This window comes from Gymnodraco acuticeps, unplaced genomic scaffold, assembly GCF_902827175.1.
Source record: "Gymnodraco acuticeps unplaced genomic scaffold, fGymAcu1.1, whole genome shotgun sequence".
Taxonomy (NCBI): Eukaryota; Metazoa; Chordata; class Actinopteri; order Perciformes; family Bathydraconidae; genus Gymnodraco; species Gymnodraco acuticeps.
The window spans coordinates 781,355-796,461 of NW_022992199.1; the positions used below are offsets into that span (position 1 = coordinate 781,355).

Here is a 15,107-nt window from a genome sequence, read left to right on the forward strand (position 1 = left end):
AGGACTCTTTAAAGTAGAGACACTACATACTGATATACACCTGAACATCAGCAGGAGAGGACTCTTTAAATTAGAGACACTACATACTGATATACACCTGAACATCAGCAGGAGAGGACTCTTTAAAGTAGAGACACTACATACTGATATCCACCTGAACATCAGCAGGAGAGGACTCTTTAAAGTAGAGACACTACATACTGATATACACCTGAACATCAGCAGGAGAGGACTCTTTAAAGTAGAGACACTACATACTGATATACACCTGAACATCAGCAGGAGAGGACTCTTTAAAGTAGAGACACTACATACTGATATACACCTGAACATCAGCAGGAGAGGACTCTTTAAAGTAGAGACACTACATACTGATATACACCTGAACATCAGCAGGAGAGGACTCTTTAAAGTAGAGACACTACATTCTGATATACACCTGAACATCAGCAGGAGAGGACTCTTTAAAGTAGAGACACTACATACTGATATACACCTGAACATCAGCAGGAGAGGACTCTTTAAAGTAGAGACACTACATACTGATATATACCTGAACATCAGCAGGAGAGGACTCTTTAAAGTAGAGACACTACATACTGATATACACCTGAACATCAGCAGGAGAGGACTCTTTAAAGTAGAGACACTACATACTGATATACACCTGAACATCAGCAGGAGAGGACTCTTTAAAGTAGAGACACTACATACTGATATACACCTGAACATCAGCAGGAGAGGACTCTTTAAAGTAGAGACACTACATACTGATATACACCTGAACATCAGCAGGAGAGGACTCTTTAAAGTAGAGACACTACATACTGATATACACCTGAACATCAGCAGGAGAGGACTCTTTAAAGTAGAGACACTACATACTGATATCCACCTGAACATCAGCAGGAGAGGACTCTTTAAAGTAGAGACACTACATACTGATATACACCTGAACATCAGCAGGAGAGGACTCTTTAAATTAGAGACACTACATACTGATATACACCTGAACATCAGCAGGAGAGGACTCTTTAAAGTAGAGACACTACATACTGATATCCACCTGAACATCAGCAGGAGAGGACTCTTTAAAGTAGAGACACTACATACTGATATACACCTGAACATCAGCAGGAGAGGACTCTTTAAAGTAGAGACACTACATACTGATATACACCTGAACATCAGCAGGAGAGGACTCTTTAAAGTAGAGACACTACATACTGATATACACCTGAACATCAGCAGGAGAGGACTCTTTAAAGTAGAGACACTACATACTGATATACACCTGAACATCAGCAGGAGAGGACTCTTTAAAGTAGAGACACTACATACTGATATACACCTGAACATCAGCAGGAGAGGACTCTTTAAAGTAGAGACACTACATACTGATATACACCTGAACATCAGCAGGAGAGGACTCTTTAAAGTAGAGACACTACATACTGATATACACCTGAACATCAGCAGGAGAGGACTCTTTAAAGTAGAGACACTACATACTGATATACACCTGAAAATAAACCTTTTAGGGCCCCTTTAACTTAGAGTTACACTGAGTTAAAGCTGAATATCAAGTAAAAACCAGGTTAAAACAACTTGTTATAACATTAGTGTATAACAACATTACAATTGTGTTTTTCTTAATTTTATCTTTAAACTAGAAAGAACCACAAAACCCTTTCATATATGATGAATGATTGTAATATAAATATGGTGGGAATTTCTTTTTTAAAACTTGACTTAGAGTATTAGAAACACTACAATCTAAACTTAATACCAAACCATAAAGTCCTTTAAATATATGTTTTTTAAACACACATGTAGATGTATATGTATTTAAAGCAACATTTGTTTAATTGACATATGCCATTTAAAAAGTCTGACCCTTATTTAGTCTAAAGTGTCCCACTCGGCTGTGCAAGAGAGCATGCTTTCGTACAATATTAATGTCTTTTTCCTATCCTGCATTTTAATAATCAATACATTACACTCATTTGGCATATGTTTTTCTCAAAGGCAACAAATCATAAGAGGATTCATAGTCCAAGGACTGCTACTCGGCTTTGAAACTCAAAGTGCATTCATACATTAAAGTGTAAAGTACAGCGTTCAGGGTGAAGTGTCAGGACCAATTACTGCAGCGAACATGTGCTAATAAAACATGTGTGCAGCATCTTGTATCAGTCCGTACGAAGGTTCCCGAGCTGCGAGGAGACGCAGCTCAAGTGTCAGTGTGCTGTCGTTCGTTGTTTGTCTTCCTTCACGGTGCTGTTTGTTTGTGTACCATCGTTAGTCATCAAGCCTCCCCTCCAAGACAGACAGACAGCTCAGGACCGAGAGAAACCCTGTCTGGCCCAGTGCCGATGCAGAGTGATGTCATCCACATAAACACACACACACACACACACACTCACTCAGCTACACACAGCAAATTTGCACTCACGAGGCGCCGTGGGACATGCACACTCTGATGTGTGTTTCGAGGTGTGTATGTGTGTAGGCGGGTGAACATGTGCAGCCAAATGATGATACATTATTCATATATCATTACAATCCATCTGTATTCGGCCATACTGGTCTTCGGTTTCTCATTTGACTATGCAGGCCTGTTCTGTACACACTCTTTGTCATATGAACTAGTGCAACATTCAGAAGAAGCCCAACATGTGTTAAAGGGACTCTATTAAGCTCATTTTCAGGTTCATATGGGTTTGGTTTGCCTCTACTGTGTCTCCATGCTTTAATGTTCAAACACTCTTTCCTCATACTGCCTGAGCTGCAGCACCTCTTTTCACCCTCTGTCTGAAACCAGAGCCCAGTCTGCTCTGATTGGTTAGCTGGCCGGCTCTGTTGTGATTGGTCAAGTGATTTTTGCAAAACGGATCAGTCCGTTATGTATCGTAGTATCATTCAAAATAATGACAATTACGTTTTGTTCCCAGATCGTGAAACACTTACTTTAACAACAACAGTTGACTTGATTCGACTACATTCCATATATCAGCATTAAGCATAACCCCCCCACCCTCTCTGTCTTGCTCTCTCTTTGGGTCTCATTATTAAATTAAATGTTCATGAATCTTTCATGAACATTTGGGAGTGACAGAGGCGAGGGGCGAATAGAACATGAAGCGCACCTGTGCATTTTGCCGTCGGCGTATTGCGTAATAGCGGCGTGTTTCCTTGCTGTTACAGAATAACATTATTAACATCACTGTATTAGAGCCACCCCCCCCACCCCTCCTATAGTGATACACAGTTTTGTCAGCAGTCGCCTTATCGTACATGGCATGCTGTCTGTAGAAAGAAACACTCAGGCTCTCCCCTTTTACACACTCCGCTGCACGCTGCTGCACTCGCTCCACACACACATATCCACACACACCTGAGACACCCTGCAAGGTGACGGGTTATAGGGAGAAAATAAAGCTGGTTAAATTGCTCTACTGGCCTGCGTGATGTTACCTATGGTTTTAGATGAACGCTCCTGCAGAAAAATGTGTCAGACGAAGAGAAGCTATGATAGCTGAATCCCTATTATAAGTACTTTGTAAAAAATGTGCCAGGTTTTAAAAGGAAGAGGAATGTGTGGAATAACAAAGACGATATCTCTAACTCTGGTTCTTCTGCTGCGATTCTTAATCTTTTTAAACTGTGAGTCAGACAACATTATGGATGTACAACGATGAATCCCTCGAGTTCTCTTTTTATGCAGCGTTGAGCAAGTAATTGCCATTGCTATAATGATTCTTCACTGTTATAGGCAGTGATGGGATGCTTGATTCCTCTAAGCTTAGGCAAAGACCGGCAATCAAAAACCACATCACTTTGTTTTTGCAAAATGCAATTTAATCGCTGGACTGCAGGACTTACTCTCTAAAGTTTAATCAAAAGTTACATACAAGACATTGTGCTTAAAGTAACTTTATTCCTAAATATGTTTAGACTGTCTGCCAACTGTCCTGTCAGATTTTAAATGAAAGTAATTGGCCAATTAGGTTGATGATTATTTTGATGCGTGCAAGGAATTTGACACGCTTGTCAGCAGCGCTCAATACACTTACAAATACTGCTGGGGACACGTTCACAGGCAGATGCAAATATATGCTACGAGCCAAGTACTGGAATAAACATGCCTAGAAGTTGTTTCTGCTATGTACATACATAGTTGGAATATCAATCCACTCATCCATCCATCCATCCATCAGTCCATGTGTCTATCCATATATCATCTATCTATCTATCCGTCCATCTATACATCTATCCATCCTCCTATCCATCCTCCTATCCATCTATCTATCTATCTATCTATCTATCTATCTATCTATCTATCTATCTATCTATCTATCTATCCATCTATCTATCTATCTATCTGTCTGTCTGTCTATCTGTCTGTCTATCTATCCATCTATCCATATATCTATCTATCTATCTATCTATCTATCTATCTATCTATCTATCTATCTATCTATCTATCTGTCTATCTGTCTATCTATCTATCTATCTATCTATCTATCTATCTATCTATCTATCTATCTATCTGTCTATCTATCTGTCTATCTGTCTATCTATCTATCTATCTATCTATCTATCTATCTATTTTGCAGAGAGTTCTTACCATGTTTACCAGCTCCTTTTTCTCCACTTTAACTTCATAATTACATGTCATTATCCATAACATATCTTATGTTTTCCTGTGTTATCTTTTGTATATATGTATATATCTGTTCTTCAACTGATACTAACACTTCAAATTGGTCAAATGTAAAATGTGCTGAGTGAAGTGTAAATACTTTCACTTGACAGCCATTAAAGATACTGATGCCACTCATATTGTTGTGCCCTCATGCATGAAATCAGATCACTTAAGCTTTAGAGCGCCATAATCACGAACCTACTTTAAACCTGACACGCTTATTTTTAGTGATTAACGGACAAGTGCCTCGCATGAATGACAGGTGATGAGGGAGAGAAGCTTCTTGTCATTTACTTTTCATTTTTGTTGTGGCAGCCTTTCAGTCACAGACCTGTTCCTCAAGCCTTTTTCCTCTTCTCTTTCCTGCAGGTATGATTTGGACTGCAAGAGCGACAACCTCTCTAAACACGTGAGTCAGCCCTTCACCTCAGCTGTTCAACAATCAGTCGTGCATTCATGGAAATATGATGCAGCGTAATGTTTACCCTTCCACTACAATAGCAGCTTGATATGAATCAGAATGTCACAGGTAAGGGAGGCATAACAGGGGAAATCATGTTGGCATTTCAAATCTCCTAGAGAACAGAATACATCACGGTTTCTGTCTCTGCAAAATGTTCCTGACCGGCTTAATTTTGTTTTATGCAATGCTGGTTTAAGCATCTTTAAGTTGAAACTCAGAATGAATATCTTATATGTTACCATAACTACAGGTGTAGTGGTTTACTTATATAAAAGCTGTCAAAATAAGAACAGCAATAACATGTGAAAAATAGCAATTGGAAACTATACAAATTGATGTCGCTGTAAATGAGCAATTGTTTCATTTGAACAAAAGCAACCTTATAAAGTAGGTCCAAGAAAAGAATCTACACATTTTAGATGTCTCCATTATACTGTATATGTTTAATAAAGTATATCAATCCGGTCATCAATATGGCCTTTTTACATTTATATAGTTGTTGTTTAATTTCCTGACATGTCATGAGCACCAGTGTACTGGAATGTTTGCCAATTGGTGAAAATGGGTACATTATCAATTTACCTATTGCTGCATTTCCATTGCATGGTGCAGCATGGCTCTATTAGGCTTGATTAAAAACAGTTATTTGGTTCTCCATTAGCATCCAATAAATAGGCGCTTTCACACCGGAGTACTTTTCCCACTTTAGTTCCGATATAGTTCCGAAAATTTGCATTCACACCAAAAAAATCCGGTTTCACCCCCTTTTCCGTCCCCGCTAGAGAGCAGGTACTTTCGTGGGAGAAAAAGGTTCCTATTTCTGATGGCTGGGCGGATTGCAAACCGCGCCCCGTAAAACTCCCAAAAAGTTTTATGAAGCCGCCATTTTATTTGCTCGCATTATTATTAGCATTAGCATTAGCCCAGCGCACCAACGGAGAGAGACTAACTTATGGCAACACAAAATAAAACGATTTACTTGGAAGGCTTCAGTAGAAGCTGCTGGGAGTCCCAGCAGCTTCTACTGAAGCCAGTCCCCAACTCCGAGGACTTCCGGCCGGGGACTTCGGGTGGCAGCATACGCCGGGAAGTCGTTATCATTAGCGACTGCAATTTATTTTGTAATTATCTCAACCCAGACCTTTAGAAAACGTGTCTGTCTGTAAAATTGACGAGGTGCAGACTCTATTCTGTTTGGTTTCAGACTAAAGGATCAGTAAGCAATACGTTAAAGATAATTTCACTACTTTTACTCAACATTTGCTATTGACATTAAGATAAGAATCCCACCTACGCTGATGGGGCATTATCCACAGTGAAAAGCAAAGCAGAGAGAAGTACCTGGCACCAAAGGGGAATTGAGTGGAGCGGAGCTAAACGATGGCGTGCTAATGAGGCAAAAGAGATGATTTGGAATAACAACATTGAGTTGCTCCGGGCTTTCAGCACTTACTTCAATAGGGAGTGATAGCTCATCAAAATGATCAAATGGAGGATAGGACAAGTCATCTACATTTTGACAGGCTCTCTCTAGTCTTAAACCAAACATAATAATGTCAGCTGGCAGGCTTTAATAACGCGTTGAGATCATATCAGCTTTGTCATTCATCAGGCATCTGTTTGTTCCTGCTTATGCTCTTTCTCATAAGGGTGTTGTTTTGAAATCACCCTGCGTGCCCTCCTGCCACTGTCAGGGTTGTGGAAAATAGGACCCAAGTGCAGTTGAAAAAATACAAAAAGGTTTGTTAACAAAAAGCGAGCTTTATTAAAAGACATGAAAAACAAGAAGCTAATTAACAAAACCAAAAACCGGGGATCACGACAGACGGGAACAGGCAGGAGACAAGCATAGACGAGCATAGGCGAGGCAGGGAACATGGACACAAAGAGACGACAGGTAGCATGGACATGAAACGACGACGAACAGACACGGAGCACAGGGGAAGACGAGACTAAATACACAGAAGGGTAATCACAGGACAAGACACAGCTGGGCAGGGGAGGCAGAAACACGAGGGCAACAGGTGAACACAATTAGACACACCAGGGAAACTAACGACAGGAAGGCAAACACAGGAAGTAGGATCAGACAAGACACAAGGAGGAAAACATTTCAAAATAAAAGGTGGAAAATGAAAACAACATCAATCCAAAACCATGACAGCCTCTGCTCATGATGAATTACAGGTTGAAGTTTCTCCCAAACACTCTCCAATCTCCTCCCATCTTGATCTGATGCAATTGTCATTGCATGGACTGGCACCACATTACCTGTCTGAGTTGTTGCACCGCCATGCTCCAGCTAGAGCATTGCGCTCAGCTCAGCAGAATATGTTGGTGGTTCCTCGGAGCAGGAAAAAAACCAGAGGTGACAGGGCCTTCAGTGTTGCAGCTCAGTGACAGGGCCTTCAGTGTTGCAGCTCAGTGACAGGGCCTTCAGTGTTGCAGCTCCCAGACTGTGGAACAGCCTCCCAGCACATATCCGGACTGCTGAGTCTATTGAACTTTTTAAATCTCAGCTAAAAACTCACCTCTTTGCACTGGCTTTTAATACTAGTTGAACATTACATTTTTATATTTGTATGTGTTTTTTATTTATTTATTTTGTATATGTTTCTAGTTATTGTGCTTTTTATTATGTTTTTAATTCTCCCATCGTGTTATTTAATATTGTAGTTACTGCCTGTACAGCACTTTGGTCAACTGAAGGTTGTTTTAAATGTGCTATATAAATAAACAAAGATTGAGATTGATTGAGATTGATCTAAAAACCTGTAACTTGGGATCTCACTGCCCTTCAGCCCAATCCTTGGCTTTCGGTTCAAACAGAAGCTCCAGCAGCACTGCTCCAATTCTGTCCATAACCTGGACTCCATCTCCAGCCCTATTTCCTGTTACCCGGCTCATTGCCAACTGCAGGCACTTCTTTTCCTCAGCCTCAGCCCCCAGGCTTCCACTGAGAGCGCTGAGCAATGTGAGCGCAGCGACTCACTCTCAGCATGAAGGCTGAGGACGCTTGGATGCGTCCTGTCGTCGCTGTGGATGTGTGGGATTGGAGATCTGGCACACAGTGATGGCTCCATTGTCCTAGAGAAGTCCATCCCCAGTCGCTTTAAATAAGAGAAAGTTGAGGAATAAACGGAGGGAAACACAGCGTCTCTCCTGGCAGCATCAATGGCTGAGGATGCCTTCCTCCTCTCGTCACAGCAGATGTTGTTTCCTCTGCCATATGGTTTGCATACCTTGTGCAGATATGGCTGCAGGGGAAGATGTGCAGAGATGGAGCGTACAGTAAAATCTAATTAGGGGCTGTGTGCCAGCAGATGAAGAGCATGATGTTGTTTTCTCATCCATTCAGAAGCTTGTCACGGACCGGTGCACAATCCTTTATTTTACTCTTGTTCATTTTGGTTGTAAAATACATCAATGTTCTTAGAAACAGTAAGGAGTCATTATTTAAAATGTGAGGATTAGCAAGTTATTATGAGCGGGAAATTGCTCCTTTGTTTGCAGGCAGTAATTAAGTTAAATACTAGTGAGTCACCTCATCAGTATTTGAAAGCTGTCAGGATTTTACTGCAGACTTTAAGCCCCTTTACTAAATGGAGCAAAGAAAACCAAAAGGAATAACACATTTCCTCTAAGCAACAAGCAAAAAGGACTTTTATTAAGATTTAAAATTAATTGATTCAAAAGCTTTATTGTCATAATGCACAATAGCTTCAGGGTAGTTTTGTCAATGAACGTTTTAAGTCACAGGCTCTTTCTTCACATGTACAATATGGTAAAAAATAAATGACACAAGTGAAAAAATGTATAGAAGTGCAAGAGAATGTTGAAATGGACACAATGGTTCAAGTAAAACGCAGAAATAAGTATATTTTATATAATGAAACAAAATGAAATATAAAATACTGCATTAAATTATAATAATTTGGCATATTGATGTTTATAAAAGGATGTAGGAACCATTTTTTAAAACACTTTCACCTGTCGAAGATCAAGCTTGGTGTCAGGATTCACCTTTTTGATTATTCATGGGAAAAAAACATAATTGACAAAAATCTGAATTCCCAATTTGAACTAAAAGTGGATTTCCCGTTCATAAGCATAATAATACATATATTATAATATTTCACTACATTTAGAAAGCTAAAGAGCTTAGGAGATTTGAAAAACAGGACTTGGACTTGTGGGATTCAGCTGTGATCGTTATTACTCGCAGATACCCTCCTAACCTCTATTTTGTTTCCCCTTGCCACCACTGAGCTGTTAATGCGTGGCGCCTCAGCCTCTGGCCTCAGATCTGTGAGGGGCTCTAACTGTTAGCTAGCAGCACACTGCTGAAGTCCAGGCCAGAGCATGTTGTCTCTTTTTATTTGGAGACCTCGGCTAGGGGGGGTGGGGGGGAATTTGCTCAGCACCGGCAAAGATCTTTGAAGCAGCTTTCTGCCCGCTGGACTCAACGCTGCTCCTCTGTCATTTCACACACACACACACACACACACACACACACACACACACACACACACACACACACACACACACACACCACACACACACACACACACACCACACACACACACACACACACACACACACACACACACACACACACACACACACACACACACACACACACACACACACACACACACAGTCTGGTAGGGATGCCCCAGTAGCAGTGCGTTAACAGTCCCTCCTGCCTGTAAACAGACTTTGTATCACCCCCCTCCTCTCTTTGCTCTTCTTGCTGGCCAACGGAGTCCTCTCCTCAGTCACCCTGCAGTGATCACCAAGGACACGGGACCCTCTGCACGCTGAGCTGTCAACGTGCTAAATATACAGCAAAAAAGAGAAAGCAAGCAATTTTATGGAATGGTTTGGAGCAGGAGTTAAAACAAAGCACAAGCATAATTCAGTTTAAAAGGGACAAATATGAGAATGAAGAAAGGTGATTGAAGATGAGAAATTATTGTGTATGTATAAATGTAAATGTAAGTAGGAATAACTTGCATAATGATTTAAAGGACAATCATTGATCAAGTAAGGTGTGGGAATTAATAAGCATTTGCTTCCTCCTGCTCCCTTTCGGACACACATGATTTATTATTAATATGAAGACTTTTTTTGTTGAATATACAAATATTACCATGAATGTGGATAAATACTGTATTATAACAATACGGTATTCTGTTTTTCACATTTGTTATTTGTTAATCTGTTCGAAATAAAGACTGAAAATGAAAATGAAGCCAAATCTATGACTTCAGCTCGGAAAGATCTTGAAATACAACCTAAGTAGCTGCGAATGGAGTATATCAGCTATTACATTATGTTACACCAAATACCCTGAAACCCCATTGATATCAGGGAGGCAGAAGGTCTCTTATTAATATATATAAGTGGTATAAAAGAAGTGTTTTGTGTGTAGCTCACACAATAATTTCTTGGCTTTAGTCTTTCTTTTTGAGTCGGTATGTTCTGGTTGATTTTTATCATCCGGTCACATCAGCTATATGTCATTTAATGAAATGTAAAGATATTGTTGAGGCTGTACAAGGGTGTGGAATCAAATGCACGATGCAGAGACAAACTATCAAAATAAAGTGTTTTAATGTAGACAGGTCATAACACACTGAATACATAAAGTAACAAAACAAAAACTACTAATACACTAATCTAAATCTATGGACGATAACAAAATGATCTTACGCTGGAAGGCTTGGAACACACAAGACAATTTGGCAACGAGACAGGGGAAGACGAGATATATACTAGACAGACAACACCAGGTGAAGACAATTAGACAATCACAACCGTGGGAAAACAGACAAGGCAGGAAACGTACTTTAGACACATGAGGGTAGACAAGACTATCAAAATAAAACAGGAACCTATCTAAACACATAACATGAAACCTAAACTAGGGAACAATCTTAGCAGAGCCGTCTACGCACAACAGATATCATGGTTGCCTCTTAGTGCTTTTATAAAATAGTGAAATGTGGATTTAATGGGATAAGACAATAATTGACATCAATGTATGAATGTGGACTTAAATAATACAATACAATGTCAAAGTAGTTGCTGATTAAGTGTCCTTTTTATGTCCATCATAAAACTGTGAGTGAAAAAGATGGTTTTGTTAGTTAAATAAAATAATAAGAAGGACATTTCCAGGAGGTAATTTGCATTTTACAACTTCATGGTCATACAAATATAAATTATATTAACTTTCTTACAAAATAACTTATCATGGAACACTTTGAGTCACCATAATGGGAAACCTACCACACGGTTCGTTTGGATCAGTCCTAAATATAGTACTAACCACATAAATAATGAATGTTTCTCCCTGCTCTTCCACCTCCACATTTTTCCTTTTCCCCCCATTTCATGAGCCTAATGACATGTTTTTCCACACATGCAGGACTTCTTGGGCCAGGCGTTCTGCACACTTGGCGAGATAGTGGGCTCCCTGGGAAGCCGCATGGAAAAACCTTTGATGTAAGTAGTACCACACGCACACAAACAAACACACTCACTGCTATTTTAATTACACACACATAATTTAAAGCAAAGAGCTTATGGTGCCTTACTCTAATCAGAGGACTACTGTCATCAGGTGACACAAAAAGCAGTTTGTGCTGAGGTGCAGATTTTAGATTCTGTTCCTACGGTGGTATGAATTGAAAATCACCGCGTTTTGACGAGATCACTTGCTGCCGTTTGTCTTTGAAGTGAAGCGATGCAGGGGCATGAAAATGAGCCAAGACGTTGATGAAAGCGAACACTGTCTCCATCAGTCAAATGAGATGAATAGATAAACAGCAGCAGGCCTAATGACAGACTGTAAACATGTTGAGATGGTAAAGAGTGTGTGGTGGAAAGGGACAGTTCACCCAAAGGGAAGCTGTCAGTGGTGAGCGCCCAGCTCCATTTCTGAGGACGCCTAAACTGAACTGAAGCCTCCACTGAAGCAGAAAGAGATAATCAGGGGGAATTTCTCTGGATGAATGTCTCAGTTTGCTCAACCAAATAGTGAAACCTGTAGCCCAGTCATGTAGATTTCACTTCCACTGCTCTGTGTGAAGCTGCTCGTATAGGTGCTTCTTGAAAGGAATTTCTTGGGTGTAAACACTTCATTTAACGTTTAATCTGGGGTTCATCAAGGTTCCAGCAAGGGTTACAATAATCAAAAGCAACTGTGGTGACTATGGCTGTGACGTAATCAGGGTGTCCGCGGGGTCTTAAAAGTATTAAAAGTTGACTCAGATGGTATTAAGAAGGTCCACAGCAACGACAACATGAAACACCCTTTAATTGACTGCAACAACATGTCGGGAAACCCCCTCAAGGCGGCCCCATGCATAGCGCGCCGTACATTTCTGCTTCTTATTTTAAGTTTCGTAGCCTTGCTCCGCCTGGGGGGGGAAGAGTGTTTTGGGGCGCCACTGATGGTGATGAAAGCTGGTTCGAGGGGCCCACAGACTCTAGAATCGCCACTGTCGATGGGGATTGTTAGAAATTAAAATCAATGTTGGTATGGCGTAATTTGAATTAAATACACTATTTAATTTAAATTAGTTTTATTCTGAAAAACCGGAAGTTCTCTAACTATTAACTTAATACTTTTATTCTGAAAATTATTCACTTCCGGTTAGCATTAGAATGTGGCGAAATGCTGCATTTTCAAACCGTGAATCAAAGGTGAAATGACATGTGATGTTGTACACTGAGCACACTGGGTTTAGCACTCATTTATTACCGCTGAATAACGTTTATTAGGGAATGTTTAAATAACCACAGACACCAGAATGATGTAATTTAACAACAGAAAAAGGCAGGAATTGCATTGGACCCGCCCCCGACGACGCCGGCCAATAGGAGAAGACCTCCGATGACAACAGGAAGAACAAGCCAAGAATTGACCTCTTCCACCTGCTGACCTAGACTGACCGGTCGGATGAGGAGAGCGCCTCCACTCGCACATTTCATTTTGTACACCACCGCATCTTTTGTGTAATTAAATGCTGTTAACTTTTATAAGCTTCCCTTGACTCTTTTCAGTCTCTCCTGCCTTCGGGGTTCTAGAATACACTAACAGGATCAAAGCTGTCCGGTCCCATATGCTAAGTAATAGCCAGAAAGCCGCGGCGTTTAAATCCCGACTCTCCCGATAGCCAATCCGTGCCTCCCCTGACTGCAAGTCGCTGACACTCTGCAGACTCTCTGCACGGAGGAGCAGTGGAGTCCGGCCGATGCTGCTCCTCCAAGGAAGAGACACACGTTCACTAAGCCAAACTATATCCGGTCACAGTGATCTGCTATTTTAAAGTAAAGTCAACACATATCGACCCTAAATAATAGTCTATATTAAGAATGAGAAAAGTGTTAACATATATATCGTTTTTTGTTTTATCTCTTGGTAACAATGCCTAAATCAAATACTACTTTCTAATGGTTTCTTTTTCTAATAAACCTTGCATTGGGTTAGTCACACAATTGATTCTCTCGTGCTTTGTTCAATCTGAATTATGATAAGGAGTTATCACAAGCTGTTTAGTTGTGCTATCTTACAATCAATACTGTATATAGTCAATGTGAGGTAAAGTGTGTCGCCAATGTAACCGGTTAGAACTCGAAATGGCGATGAGGTCTTAAAATGTATGGAAAGGGTCTTAAAAAGATCTTAAAAGGAATTACATTTGACTTCAGGATTCCTGCATATACCCTGCGTAATACGGTCATCCTTCAATCGGGCTGTTGTGGGATTGATCCAACATGTTTGGGCAAGATACTTAACCTCAGTTGCTCCTGATGGCATGGCCAACTGTGTGTAAAAGGGTTGTATGGAAGTTTCCTTGAGCAAGTGGAACATTGCTCTGTATGAATAGGGTGTGAATGATGAAATATAAAACGCTATGAGGGGTCGCAACAACTGAATAAAGAGCTATATAAATACAGTCCATCCACCATTTACGAGCAAGTGAAATCCAATACCAGATTCTATTGTAGAAGTGTTGTCTCCTTGGTGTTTTGCCTCACCATAAGATAAGATGGCACTTTATTGATCCCAATTTGGGAAATGTTTGTGTTGCAGCAACATAAAAAGACATGGCATTGTACAATAAAAGTTAAAAGACAAGAAATAAACAAGAAGGTAGAACATATACATGTTGAATTTACAAATAAACAATAACAAGATATAAGCAAGGTATTATATATTCATATGTGACAGATCATGGTAAAGTTTCTGTATATCCAATCTGATGCCATACACTAAAATACGTGTTTTGATTCTAAGAAAATGCCATGTTCTATTTCTATATGTTTTAATAAAGGGTTCAGTTTCGATACATGAAAGAAAAACACTACTATTGCTATGTGGAATACAAAATGTAATGCTCCCTTCCCCCCCCTAACTTTTAGTTACTAACTATAGAGTCTTCTTCAGCTCACCGAAGAGAATCATTTGTTGTTACTTTTCTTTGAATCCTGCTGCAGCCGGCCATCAGTAGTCTGACCCTCGCCTCAACCCCTCTCCTCCAGTGTGTGTGTGTGTGTGTGTGTGTGTGTGTGTGTGTGTGTGTGTGTGTGTGTGTGTGTGTGTGGTGTGTGTGTGTGTGTGTGTGTGGTGTGTGTGTGTGTGTGTGTGTGTGTGTGTGTGTGTGTGTGTGTGTGTGTGTGTGTGTGTGTGTGTGTGTGTGTGTGTGTGTCTGGCTGAGTGTGTTTACTTTTATGATTGTGTGTTCAAAAGAGAGAAAGGGTAATCTAGTGTGAGAGAGGAATGACTGAGCTGGTGTCTATGTCCATGTCTTTCTGTCTGTATATCTTTTTGTTTTGTTTTTTTAATATATTTTTTTATTTAGTCAGGCACAATGAGTTACATTTATACGGTCTATATTTTTATATTCGGCCCGCGCGGGGGGG

At 40.3% G+C, this 15,107-nt stretch overlaps 1 protein-coding gene across 3 annotated transcripts in view; it reads left to right on the forward strand.

The window, feature by feature from the left end:
* Positions 1 to 15,107, forward strand: part of LOC117539392 (copine-8-like) — a 116,006-nt gene that overhangs the window by 46,624 nt on the left and 54,275 nt on the right. For all 3 annotated transcript variants that reach the window (XM_034205549.1, XM_034205548.1, XM_034205547.1), the window contains 2 exons: positions 5,078 to 5,117; positions 11,605 to 11,681. In XM_034205549.1, coding sequence (XP_034061440.1) covers positions 5,078 to 5,117; positions 11,605 to 11,681 — 117 coding nt within the window. The remainder of the gene's footprint in view (positions 1 to 5,077; positions 5,118 to 11,604; positions 11,682 to 15,107) is intronic.